The 13,414-nt window shown below is 34.1% G+C and overlaps 2 protein-coding genes across 3 annotated transcripts; both read right to left on the bottom strand.

Annotated features, from left to right (window-relative positions):
* Positions 1-218: 218 nt before the first annotated feature.
* LOC133294003 (uncharacterized) lies at positions 219-7,571 on the bottom strand. Of its 2 annotated transcripts, XR_009749133.1 has the most exons (5): positions 7,436-7,571; positions 7,128-7,320; positions 5,510-5,596; positions 4,292-4,643; positions 219-471 (listed from the first exon to the last, which is right to left on the bottom strand). XR_009749133.1 is itself a non-coding variant. In XM_061492646.1 (4 exons), the coding sequence occupies exons 1-4, from the start codon at positions 7,510-7,512 to the stop codon at positions 4,374-4,376; spliced, it is 627 nt and encodes a 208-aa protein (XP_061348630.1). In that variant the 5' UTR covers positions 7,513-7,571; the 3' UTR covers positions 4,154-4,373. The 2 variants fall into 2 exon arrangements, 1 of the variants encoding a protein (XP_061348630.1); XM_061492646.1 differs by lacking the exon at positions 219-471 and having other exon boundaries at positions 4,154-4,643.
* Positions 7,572-9,272: 1,701 nt separating this feature from the next.
* On the bottom strand, positions 9,273-12,911 carry LOC133293994 (NADPH--cytochrome P450 reductase-like; the record flags this gene model as incomplete). Its single annotated transcript, XM_061492632.1, has 9 exons — positions 9,273-9,353; positions 10,467-10,580; positions 10,832-10,954; positions 11,030-11,107; positions 11,698-11,847; positions 12,005-12,101; positions 12,191-12,342; positions 12,448-12,531; positions 12,686-12,911. Coding segments are annotated over 9 exons (1,105 nt in total), but the record flags the coding sequence as incomplete, so codon positions are not given.
* Between the last annotated feature and the right edge of the window lie 503 nt (positions 12,912-13,414).

Below are 13,414 nucleotides of genomic sequence, written 5' to 3'. Positions count from 1 at the left end.
ACAAATTGACATCGCGCGTACATAAATTAATATTATTGTGTCAATAATTTATACATATTTTAACAATTGAAGATCAATGAAATATTATTTCCTTTTCATTTCTTACATCCAATAATTAAACATCTATAATTTAGTGAGTTTACTTTCACCTCCAGGGAATTACTTATAACATGCTATATTAGTTAAATTTGAGTAAAAAAAAAAATCTTTTTTGACAACTTAAAAACACTTTCAAAATCAAACGAGTATCATTATTCCTTAACATACATGATGGACCATTACTATTTTAGACTAGAAATTAGCATACAAATAGACGACAATCCGCAGTATCATTCATTGAAGGGGCATTTAACTTTTTGGGTTGCTTATCAAGTAGTGACCTGTTGCCAGCTGTTCAACAGTATTCTGTGAATTTGTTGAGGTGGTTTCTCAATTGGTGTCACCATATTTGTTTAGTAAAAAGCTCCATCTCTGCAAAGTTTTTGGATAACTCATTTTTGGATAACTCATAATAATATATAGCATAAAAAATAAATAACAAAAATATATGGTACAATTACTAAATCACATTAAACATTCATAAAACAAGCAGCAAAAGAAAAAATATTGGCAAGGATTATCTCCTTTGGTAAAACTGGGGGACAACCAAATGTCCTGACCTAACAAGATGACAATGGCATATATATATATCTGTGTATGTGGGTCCCGAACTTCTCATATATATCTATGTATGTGGGTCCCGAACTTCTCATGTTATAGGAGAAGAAACTGCTCCTGCAATCAATTAACACTACGTACTACCGGTAGTACATAATTGTAATATTAAAGTTAATTTTTCTTTCTTTGCCACGTCAGCCGACATCTTATGAGGAGAGAAAAAAAAAATAACTTTTAAAATTACTACTATATACTACCCATAATACAGTGTTAATTCATTGCAGGAGAAGAAAAATTCTTCTACAACATAAGAGCTATATTTCCATATATATATATATATATATATATATATATATATATCTATTTAACGAAGCCTGAAATCTGGAAAAATACAACACAATAATACAAAGGATTCAAAATTTCTCATGTTATAAGAAATAATTTATCTTTTTATACACACATAAAAGTGTGTAAAACCTAATATTTCTCTTTCTCTCTCTTCTCCTCACATAGACCCTCATGAGGTTTATACACTTTTATATATGCGTAAGAGTTAATTTTATATTCTCAACAAAACTTTAAACCCTAACATAAAAATCTCTTTTCACTCAAAATTTTCTTTTGTTCTTGTTAGATACAAGTAAGAATGACACAGTTAAGAAATGATGTCTCGCAAAACTAGTCAGTTATCAACAGACTCAAAAGTTGCCCCTCCGAAAAAAAGGATGGATAGCTGTTAAAGTCGACTTGGAGAAAGCTTATGACAAACTGGGGTGGGATTTTATTCAAGACACCCTCAAAGAAATTGGTTTACCTGAGTCCCTAATAAACATAATCATGAGCTGCGTTTCGACTTGCTTAATGAATGTGTTGTGGAATGGAGCTGCTACTAGAGAATTTAAACCTTCCAAAGGAGTGAGGTAAGGGGATCCCCTTTCTCCATACCTTTTCATTCTTTGCATTGAAAGGTTGGCTCATCCCATCAGCTTGGCGATGGAAAAAGAGAGTGGAAACCAGTGGTTTTAAGGAAGAATAGCCCTCCTATTTCCCATCTTTTTTAGCGGAAGATTTACTTTTGTTTGGATAAGCTTCCTTGAAGCAAACTAAAATCATAAAGCAAATCCTCAATTGCTTTTGTAACAGTTCTGGCCAAAGTACTAGTGCTGAAAAGACTAGAGTGCTTATGTCGAAGAATGTTAACCACAATCATGCCATGAAGTTGAGTAATGAGTTAGGGTTTGGCTTAACTTGTGACATGGGGAAATACCTAGGGATTAACCTTCACCACAAGAGGGTCACTAAAGGTAGCTTCAGCCATATCATGGAGAGAGTGAACAGGAAGCTGGGATCTTGGAAGAGAAGAACTCTATCTCTGGCTGGCAGAAATGTACTTGCTCAATCGGTTCTTTCTGCTCTGCCTATGTATGCCATGAAAACTAACCTCCTTCTCCTGGGTACTTGCGATGAAATTGAAAAAACTACTCAGGGCTTCTTGCGGAACTCAAGAAGTAATGAGAATAGTCCCCATCATGTGGCTTGGAAGAGGGTTTGTACTCCAAAATAAGTAGGTGGTTTGGGCCTTAAATCAATGAGAGATGTCAAAAGAGCATTCCTAATGAAGATAAGCTTCGGAACTCTTACAAAACAAGATGCTCTCTGGGTTCATGTTCTCAAAAATAAATACCAAATTGGTAATGAGATCATCCCTGAAATCAAAGCTTCTTCCAATGGCTCCAACCTATGGAAAGGAGTGGTGAAAGTCTGGCCTGAGGTAAAGGCACACTTGAAAATCATTGTGGGAAATGGGGATAAAACTAGATTCTGGTTAGACCCCTGGATTTTGAATATTGGAAGTCTTCAAGGGATTATTATGGAAGATATCCCGTAAAGTCTTCTTCAGGAAAAAGTGTCCAAGTTCGTCAAAAATGATGGTACTTGGGATTGGCAGAAAATGAAGAATTGGATCACACAAGAAGTAAGAAGACTGATAGCAAGCATTATGCCTGCTAATCAGGACAATGGGGAAGATTGAGTTTGTTGGGCTGAGTCAAATGATGGGTGCTTCTCTGTTAAATCAGCCTATAATATGTTAAGGAATCCTCAAATTGTCCAAACAAATTTCAACTGGAAAATCATCTGGAAGTGGGATGGTCCTAGCAAAGTCCAAACCTTCCTATGGCTATTGATAGTGATGACCTGATGACAAACCAAAGAAGATTTAGCGAACACTTTGCAACCTCCAACATATGCCCTCAATGTCTTAGTCATCCAGAAAGCTCCCTACATGCGATCAGAGACTGTAATTGGTTCCAAAAAGTTTGGAAAGCTCTGGTCTACCCAAGCTATTGGCCTATGTTTTGCTCTAAGCCCTTAAGGGAGTGGATATAAGATAACACTAAAAGGGTTAATGATGATTCTAATTCCAGAGATTGGTCTCTTCTTTTTGGCATTTGTTCTTGGGTTTTATGGAGAGAGAGAGAAATGATTTTGTCTTCAATGGGGTTCGGCCTAACACTCAAAGTAGCATTTGAAGCATTATTTGTCATTATGAGAGCTACAGATTGCAGATGGTGAAATGGATTTCCCCTCCTTTTGGTTGGCTGAAACTAAATGTAGATGGAGCAAGCTCCAGGGGAGGCCTGATATCTGGTTGTGGTGGAGTGATTAGAGATTGCAGAGGAGAGTGGGTCTTGGGATTTTCAAAATACCTTGGGCAAGGCCATTCCTTCAGAGCAGAGCTATGGAGTTGTCTAACAGGTATGAAAATAGCCTGGGAGAGGGGTTTTACAAACATTATTTTGGAAGGAGATTCCTCTCAGGTGTTGGATTTCATAGAACAAGAAGGGATGAATGATCACCCACTAGCTCCTATTGGAACGAAGGTAAGAGAACTTCTGGATCGCAACAAGAACATACAGCTTAATCACACTCTTAGGGAGGGGAACACGGTGGCTGATTGGATGGCTCACCAAGCTTTATCTGTTAAGAGGGATATCCTTATAAATCTCTCAACACCAAATAGTTGTATTGATCTGGTAGCTAAGGATAAAATGGGTACCGAGAGTCCTAGAGTAGCTAGATAGGGTTCTGTCTTCTCTTGTAATTTTCCAAAAAAAAAAAAAGTTGCCCCTCCCAACAAAAGAGCTGACCAGTACAGAATTGCTAGATTAGACCAGGGAATCAAATTTCCGCTAAACAGACCATTTTATTTTATTTTTTTACATCCAAGTCAAGTAGTCAGTCTAGCTACGAGATGCCAAGGATCAAGACAGAGAAACAGTGCCTCCAATAATAAAAAAACAAACGGACAAACCTACTTTACTAATTCATCAACTTGACAACGTATGCAAGAATTGTAGAGAATGTGCTTTTAATTGATTCACTTCAGTGAACAGTCATAAAGACTAAAACCTCAGGGGTCAAACCATAATTTTAACTTCAATTTCCTTTATTTACCACCAGATGGACAAATCGACCATTAGCAAAGACTTCCATCTATTAATCAAAAAGGCATTTGATTAACAAGTTGCCATCCATGGACCACGAACGAAATATATACATGATGGACATTAAGAAAACAAATAATAACGAATAATAGCCAATTAATGTCACAAGTTTAGGGTTGAAAAACCACCTTAGACAATTGTGAAGGACTTCTCTTACATAGAAAATGGTGTCTTTTAGCCAAGTCTACCCAATTTCCGTCACCCCACCACTCACTGAACAGCAGCTAGTAGTTGCTTGTCCTCTTCCTCTGACCATCCTTTTGTTTTCATAGCTCTTGTTGATGATTTATTTGGCCGTGTCATCCGTCTCGGAACGGTAACTGGAAAAGTAATGTTTGTCTCTTCCACCAAATTAAAGGGCTGTGAACTTCCGTTAGGAATTTTAGATGAGCCACAAACTGGAACATTTATAGTCAAGGGAGCCTCAATCACCGCGCTAGTAGGGGAGGATTCACTCAGCGTATGAGAAGCAATCATTAGCTAATGAATAAACAGTTCCAAGAAACACACGGGTCAGAACTGAAGAACAAGAATTAGCACAATCATCAGCAAGTTTAAACATTCACACCGTAATGTGAACTATGCTTATCGGTGGCTTTATGTAAACCAACCCAAGTACGCAATATGAAGAACGAACAACTTTTAATATTATGCACCACTAACAAGCACACATATATATACACTCAGACTAATTGGCCCGACACTGTTAAACAGAGGAAGAGATGACGAGATGATGGAGAAAGTACAACAAGAATCCAACTCAAACTACAATGAATACATAAAAAAAGGAAAGGAAAAAAAAACCATAAATTCAAAAAAGCAACCGAACCGGATCCCTGCGGGTTAAAAATGTATTTTAAAATAAATTACAAAGGATCCTTTGGAAAGTCCGATTACAAAACAACCATAGCGAATTAAATTTAAGTGTGGCTCGTTAACTTGTTAAACGGCTCAATATATATATATTATTGTTTATAATAACAATAATAATATTTGAATATGACATTATACTTATATTGGAACAAAATATTAAAAAAGGCTAATAATAAATTATGTGAGGATCTATTTCTTATTAAATCAAGTGCGACCAAGCTTTGTACAAAAAAAAAAGTGTGACCAAGCCTAATTGGCTCATCTCTACCCATTACAGTGTGGAGGAAGCAACTTTATAGCTAAAATTAACGCTTTACTGTGCACCCAAATACCCTAGGTTTCTCTTTCGAAGTAAAATTAACATCTCCAACACATTCTTCCAAATTTGGAAAATTTGCCGATGCATCTAAGAAATTAACCAAAGGCTTAGCATATCCAGAAAGAAGTTAATAATTAGGTAAATTATTACTCACCTTCACACATGCTGCAGCTTCTAATGCAGTTTCCTTGGTTACAGGGGGTAATGCTTCCCGTTCACATTCTAAGTCACTATCATCATCCTGCAAGTAAGACAACTCCAAATAGGTATGAATATAAGAATGTGTTATACAAATTCAAGAACATAAGAAATAACAGATCAAGGAAAAATTGACAGTAAGGAAAGACAGATAGAGCAAAACTGATATGAGAAGAGCAAGTTGAAGATTAAAGATGGCTGTGACCGAGAGGGAAATTAATCATATCATGTGGTATTTAAACAGACCATCTAATTAATGTGATGCAATCTCAAACATTTATGGGCAAATCAAATATTATTTTTTTATCATTCTCTTTTCCAATATTTTTCTCTTTCATCCCGTTGATTTATTTATCAAAATTACCGGTTAAATCACAGACGATTCATTCCCGCGGGAAAGATATAAAGTTATGAGTAGACTTTGAGGATTAATTTAACGGCGGCAGTTATATTTACTACTACTAAAAGTTATATTATTTTTGGGAAAAAGGCATCTCATGTTGCATGAGAAGTCTCATCTCCTAGGAAATATCTATGGTACTACTGCTGTATCATTCACTCAGTGCATCTATCCAACAGAAAATAAGGAATGACTGTCATGCTTTATGGAAAGGAGAAAAAAATATTTTTTTTATCCAAGTGGCACTTGTTAAATGACAGATGTAATTACTACCGATGTACAGAAGATACTCTCGTGAGCCTCATCCCTTTCTCTCTCTGTAGGAAAACTTGAATTTTTCATGCAGCATAAAAAATTGCAAGCTCATTATTTTTACGACTTAATTAATTACCGTTAATTTCCATCAATCTAACAATTATAATTTATTAAAAATTAATAATTAATTAATTTTCAATAAATTATAACCTTTCCCTAATTTTAATTTAGTAATAAGAGTAGTAAATTTTTTCAGAAATAAGTATAACCTCCCCTGTAATTTAAATGTATTAAATTGCGTTTGAACATAATTTTAAATTATTGAATTTCAAACCACTCTGGGTTAGAAAAAAAAAATAGTCTATTTGATCAAAACATGATTCAATGACGTCGTTTTTGGGGAATTTTTTTTGAAGAATATATATATATATATATTACAAGAGAAACTAATAATCATTTAAAGGAAATTATATTTATAATTTTTCTTTCATTACCATCTTGTCACTTTTTATTTTTAATATTGAATCTAAATCAAAATTAACAGTTACAACATAATAACAAAGGCCTTACTTAATTTTGATATAACAAAAACAACGTCCTCTTAAAAAAATTCATAAATATAATTTTCGTTTTTTATTAAGGGTAAATGGATTGTTATGTTGTAAGATAACATTCCTACTCTCACAATTATATGTAGATTCTATTCTTAATTTTTTCTCTCTTCACTCCCCTTTCTTCTCTATCCTCTCCATTGTGAGAGTAGGAATTGTTATGTTAGATCAATGTAACATAACATTTCATTTACCCTCTTATTAAACCCAAAACAATATCCTTTTACTGTTCAGATAAGATTATCCCAAGATAAATATTTTTCCCTTTGAAAACATGTAAAGAGAAAAATGAAGAAAAGTATACATACCAATGGTTGAGCAGCGTCTTCAAAATTTTCAACCAAGGCATGACCGTACGCCAAGTGACGCCACAGCATCTGATATTCTCCAGCATTAGAAATTCCGGTTGAAGTTTTCTTGACCAACTCGTCCCACTCAAACTTCGAATGCGGATAATTCGCCATTTCCTGAAGCAATTTCAACACTGTGCTTGCGTTGTACCTGCTTATTTTGTATATAACACCAAAACGACGGCCAAGAAGACGACAGTACGAACATCAAAACGCGCACAAAAATATGAAGAAAACGAAAGAAAGAAAGAAAGAATTATAAAGACCTCTCCGACAGAAGAAAAACATCTTCCTCGCTGAAAGAGACCTTCTTTCGCTTCTCGCTCTCTTCCTTCATTCGCATCGACGTTTCTTGAAGCTGAAGTTTGCAGAAGAACTCTCTCTCTCTCTCTCTCTCTCTCTCTCTCTCTCCCTTCGCGAAGTGCTTTTTGGTACCCACGCGCTGGATATTTATAGCAAATGGGAGAATTACAAAATTACCAAACTACGGGATTGGAAGGTGAAAAAATATTGCTATGAAAAATATGCTTAATTATTAATTTTTTTTTGGTAGAGTAGTTATTATTCTTAATCTTATTGTATTGAGCTTTTATTTATTAATTTTTTAATCGTTTAATAAATATTAACAAAATTAATTAAGCACGCTTACTACCTTCACAAAATTGTGTCCCACGTCAAACATTTTTTAATTGCACCCGTAACTTAAAATTAAATAAACAGTGTTGCTATATCATACCAAAAAAAGGAAACAAAAATATTACTAGGTGTGGGACAATATCAGATTTAAATCGGTGATGGATTTAAATGAATAAAAAAAAAAGTAACGTCCTAATAATTAGTTTTAATTTTTTTTTAAAAAAATTATGAATGAGATCAACAAAATACCTTGATAAATTTGAAAGCAACGTTCTCTTTTACAACTATTCTACAAATTAGCTTCCGAGTTAAAAAAAATTAAAATAAGATATATTTTGGAAAACTAGTAAAATAACTTATCTATAAATAATTATTTTCCCAGCATAAATTTGTCATGATCATGTATCGTTTGGATCCAAAAAAAATTGAAACATTACTAAAAAAATAATATAAAATATTGAAACAACTTTATTTGAACTTTTGGATTCACAAAATATCAAGTGAGAGTAAATTAGTGAATTTTCTGCCCAAATATCTTTAATGCTTGTCTAATGTCTAAACAAATAACATTGATTTAGGGTTTGGATTCTCTTTTAAATATTTTTTATGATATCATGTATGGATTAGATATATGGATAATTTTTTAGAAAAATTCGTGTGTTCCATAATGGAATCTGATAAATGAAATTTTGAGCAAATATGTTCATAATCTTCTTCTATCCGATTAATTATTCGTTGAAATAAAGAGTCCCCATTATATCAACATTGCTAAATGTTGGAGAACTTCTCTTTTCAAAATGAGATATCCTAGTTGCTTCCAGTAGCCATGCTTTTGGTATATTGTGACTAAAAATACAAAAATGGGACTAATAACTAAACCATGTGTCGAAAGCCCGAAACAAATGTCTAGACTAGATTAACCTCCTTTTTTTAGACCATAAAAGATAGAATACAACCAACCATCATTTGCAACTGTAAGATCAAGATTGTTGAGATTTTACATTTATTATATAGAAATTTGTGATCGACAGAGAAGTTGAAAGTGTAAGACTAAGCTATTGAGCATATCAAACTATAAGATGATAGCACTATTTAAATATACAGATACTTCATCAGCTAGAAGAATTGTTTCCTCAATTGAATGCTTATTCATTACAATATGGCCGTTGGAAATAACCTACTGCAACCTGTATGTGTTTAAATGATCTGAGGCTACCTATAAGAGTCCCCTAAAAATTATCCTAGTTCAAGTATCATGGTCAGAGAGAATATTAAGACAGCAAAAATATAAGAAAGACACAATTTTTATTTTATTTTATTTTTTTGTGGCTAATCTGATTCAACCTCCATCATCGCTATCCCAAAACTCCGTGACAGCAGAGAGAATCAAATATCCTTCCGCCAATCTTGAATTAACATATCAAATAGCAAGGATGCCTCACCCAGACAGATGAACAATCAAAACACTTACCAGACATCTCTAAGGTAACGTCCATCCATCTGGAGTTTTTTCACTAAAGCCTCTGCCTTGGATGAGTCCACATTTTCCTGAAATTAAATCCAGAAACATGGTTATAGTCTTATAGACTTAGTTTTGTCCGATTAAATAAATAGTGTATAACTGCATATGGCTTTGCAACCTAGAATAAATTGGACTGGAGAGTCAGAAGAAACTGCAGCATTGTAAATTTAATGCTTTGCAAAAGTTATAAATTATACATAAAAATGAAATTTGACTATACTAAATATAAGATAAATGTTCAGAGAAAGCATAAGCAAGTCCAATAGAATCAGCAGATGAATTATAAGAAAGATGTCAGAAACAACCTAGGTGGCACAGGTAACCTCCCTGACCTATAAGTTTGAGAAAGCTAATGTCAAAGACAAAACCAGAAAGAAGCGGGGGACTAGGAACATCATTCTCCATACATGCGTGTGCAATATGACAATTATGGATACGGATAGAATGAAGTTACAAAAGATAATGGTTCTTTTTGTCCAGATAATTTTTTTAAAGCCAATTTTGGTCTATAAAAGGCATTTCAAACGAAAAAATGGCACATAAGGTAATGGAGCCATAATTTATTTTCAAGACAAAATGCATATTTCAACTAATAATGTGTACTTAATAAAATAACAACTTAACTATTTATTTCTATTACAGTTTTCCTGTACAAAATTGTCCCAAATTTTAATCTCTACCACCAGACGGTAAAGAACTCTTTAACTGTAAATCATAAATGTAGATAATACATTGTTGAGCATATGTTTTTGAATCGTAGGCACAAAAGCACACAGGTCCACATACCCACGCGAAAAGAAATCAAGAAAGAATGCTTAACTTCTCCACATTGGAAATATTAACACTCAAACAGTATAACATTAAACCTGACACAACATAAAGGAAAACGAAGTTTAGATTGATAAGCAATTCATGAAGATTTTTCCGCTAAAAGCCAAAAAGAGCCTTGTCTCCTACCGGAAAGCAACATAAATAAATACTACAGTGGCAAGCACAAATAGAACTAAATAATTTAATTCTAAAATTTTCATCATAGAGACAGATCAATCTGTACTTGTTACATGAAAACAAAGCCTAAACAACATTCACTCCTCCACAACAACATATGTTTACTTACTGCTTAGCAATATAATCATTACCTGCTGCTGCACAATGCCATGAAGAGTCCGATGAACATCTCTCGCCATACCCTTAGCATCACCACAGACATAAAGGTAACCTCCGTGAGAAATCAATCTCCACAGATTTGCTGCCTGCACATAGAAAATTGATTTATTTTATTCTTCTTATTTATTTATTTTTTTCTCTTATATATATTTTATTTTTATTATTATTTTATTTTTACTTTTCTTCTTTCTCCTCGATCTTTTCTTGTTTTTCAGTTTATTGACTACCGATTCCAATTAATTTGGAATAAAGATTAATGTTGACATAGAAAATTGATGCAATAAAAAAATTTATCCACAGTGCACTTGTTGTCTACTAGGCTGCTAATGACACTTACTTTATCCATCATTTTGTGTTGAACATACTCCTTTTCAGGTCCCTCTCTAGAGAATGCAACTATCAACTCTGACAGAGCACCTTGATCCACAAAATTCTTTAGCTCATCCACATAAATATAATCCTATAAACAAAAAATAATAGGAAAATCACATAACTCTACTGGGATTGAAAGTCCACCACCAAGCAATTATTTTACCATTTGACGATTCCTGCATCCAAAGAAGAGTAATGCAGGACCTAATTGAACACCATCCTCTTTAAGGGCCAATCTTTCCTGGGTAAATCAAAGATAAAGCAAGAATAAGAACAAAACAGATACTTATCATAAATTGAGTTTAGGGATTCACCAATATCATGTCATTCAGGATTGGGACTAAACTAACAATTTAGGATTTTTGAAATTAATCATCAATTAGGTAAACTAGGTTTTTCCAATTATCTGGGACTCGAATTGGAGGTTCTAATCAACATAGAATCAGAATTAGGCATTTCATATTTTAGTTCATTCTTGTGGTTGATTTTACATAATTATCTATTCTTGAGGGCGAGCTCAGAGTAGCAGTAAAGCTGCTCCTTTGTGATAGAATAGTCACAGGTTCGAATCCGGGAAACAATCTCATTGCAAATATATAAGGGTAAGGCTACATATAAAGATTACTCTAACCCCACCGTATCTAGTCGGGATTTAATGGGTAGTGATTTTTTTTTTATCTATTCGATTCCAATGTTTGCCTCCTATCCTTCACTTTCTATTCTACACCTCCATCCCAAAACTTCCCCCTTCATTCAATATTGTTCGCTACCTAACAATCTGCTTTCCATTACAATCAGAAAACTAGAAAACATTCATAACATTTCACATACCTGTAAAAATCCCCTGAAAGGTGCCAAGCCAGTACCAGGTCCAACCATAACAATGGGAATGGAATGATCAACTGGTAATTTGAAATTTGATGGCCTAATAAAAATAGGAGCCCAACTACAGTCATGACTTTTCTCTAAGGGAATAGAATTCTGATCATTTACAAGAGAGATTTAAGTTAGATATAACATTAGGTTGATTTATAATTGCATCCTCTCAGATGTTGAAAATAGAAAAAATAAAGGGACCAAGATGTTGAAACAAGAATAATTTGATTGCACGAGAAGTGCATCCATCACAAGTTGCTACCTTCATCCAGGTTGAACATACTCCTTTGTGAATTCTTCCAGTAGGAGTCGGACCACAAACTAAGGCACAAGTTACATGTACCCTTTGCGGGGCAAACCTGGACAATCAAAACAAAACAACGTTATTTTGTAGCCGCTTCTCTTATAAAACTTAGTTCGGATATTTTAGATAGGATAAGATAATCACCTAGGAGAGGATGAAATAGAATAATAGCGAGGCTGTAAGTGAGGGGCCACTGCAGCAAAAAACACACCAAGGGGCGGTTTTGCTGATGGAAACTCAGCCATTACCTCGAGGAGACTTCTCTGACTACCAATCACCCATTTGGAGTACTCATCCTGCAAAATCAAAATTTTCAAATTATCATTAACGGGAAAAAAAAGAAAAATTCAAACCTGAAAACAAGAGACAGAAATAGTATTACTATTAGCAACTTTTTTCACCTTCCCTTGAGGAGAAGAAAGGAACTTTAATCTATCTTCTTCACTAGGTTCAGAAGTATGAGCAGCCAGAGCAACTAAAGCAGCCTGAAACATAAACGCAGCTAATTACTTCTTCCTTTAATAAACAAGGACAATCCCTATTGAAACAAACTGTTATAACAAGTAAAACCAATTATGTACTGAATAATAAGAAAAGAAAGAGAAATGGTAACACTGCAAGTAAAGATAATGTACAAACCTTTCGCGGGGGGTTCAAGAGATCTGCATAATGTGCTAAAGCAAATCGCAGTGTGCAAGGACCAGGAAAAGGAGGTGGCAGAGAACCTCCTTGGGGAATACCATCCTCATTATCAGTGTGGAGGGAAAACAACAAATCTAAACCCTGACCCAACAACTTTCCAGCTTCTTCAACAGTTTCATCACAGTTTTCAGCAAAAACACCCACATGGTCACCAGTTTCATATCTGGAAAAGATCAGAAAAAAAACCACCGCCTAATTATTTAAATGTTAACAAGTAACTGGGACAGAATTTGCTTATCATATCTGAGAAAGATCAGACTAAATCCATTGATCCATAAATAAGGTAGAGAAAGTGTGTGTCGGAATGTGTTTTTTCTTATTTTATTATCTAAAAAGGAAGTAGTGCAAAAATGATGTAAAGAAAATTATGTGTAAATAACATTATTGTATGCATTTAGGTTTATAAATCGTAACAAAGAAACAATGTCTTCATCAGCTTCTCTATGAATACTAACTTACTATACATGAATACGAAGCCATCAACTGAAACCATTAACCAAACACCAAATAATTTAAATCTAAATAAAGGAAATCATGTGGGACAAAAACTGTGAAATAGCTAAAAACCATCTAGCAGGTGACCCTAGAATCCCCCAGGTAGTGGGAGCACACTATAAGTAATCCATGAAAACAATAAGAAATGGTAAAGACATAATACAACACTCT

This window comes from Gastrolobium bilobum, unplaced genomic scaffold (assembly GCF_033153095.1).
Source record: "Gastrolobium bilobum isolate Gb01-03AN ecotype WA unplaced genomic scaffold, APGP_CSIRO_Gbil_v1 utg15022, whole genome shotgun sequence".
NCBI lineage: Eukaryota > Viridiplantae > Streptophyta > Magnoliopsida > Fabales > Fabaceae > Gastrolobium > Gastrolobium bilobum.
The sequence above is the reverse complement of the archived record's forward strand: the minus strand, read 5'-3'. Positions and strand labels throughout refer to the sequence as shown.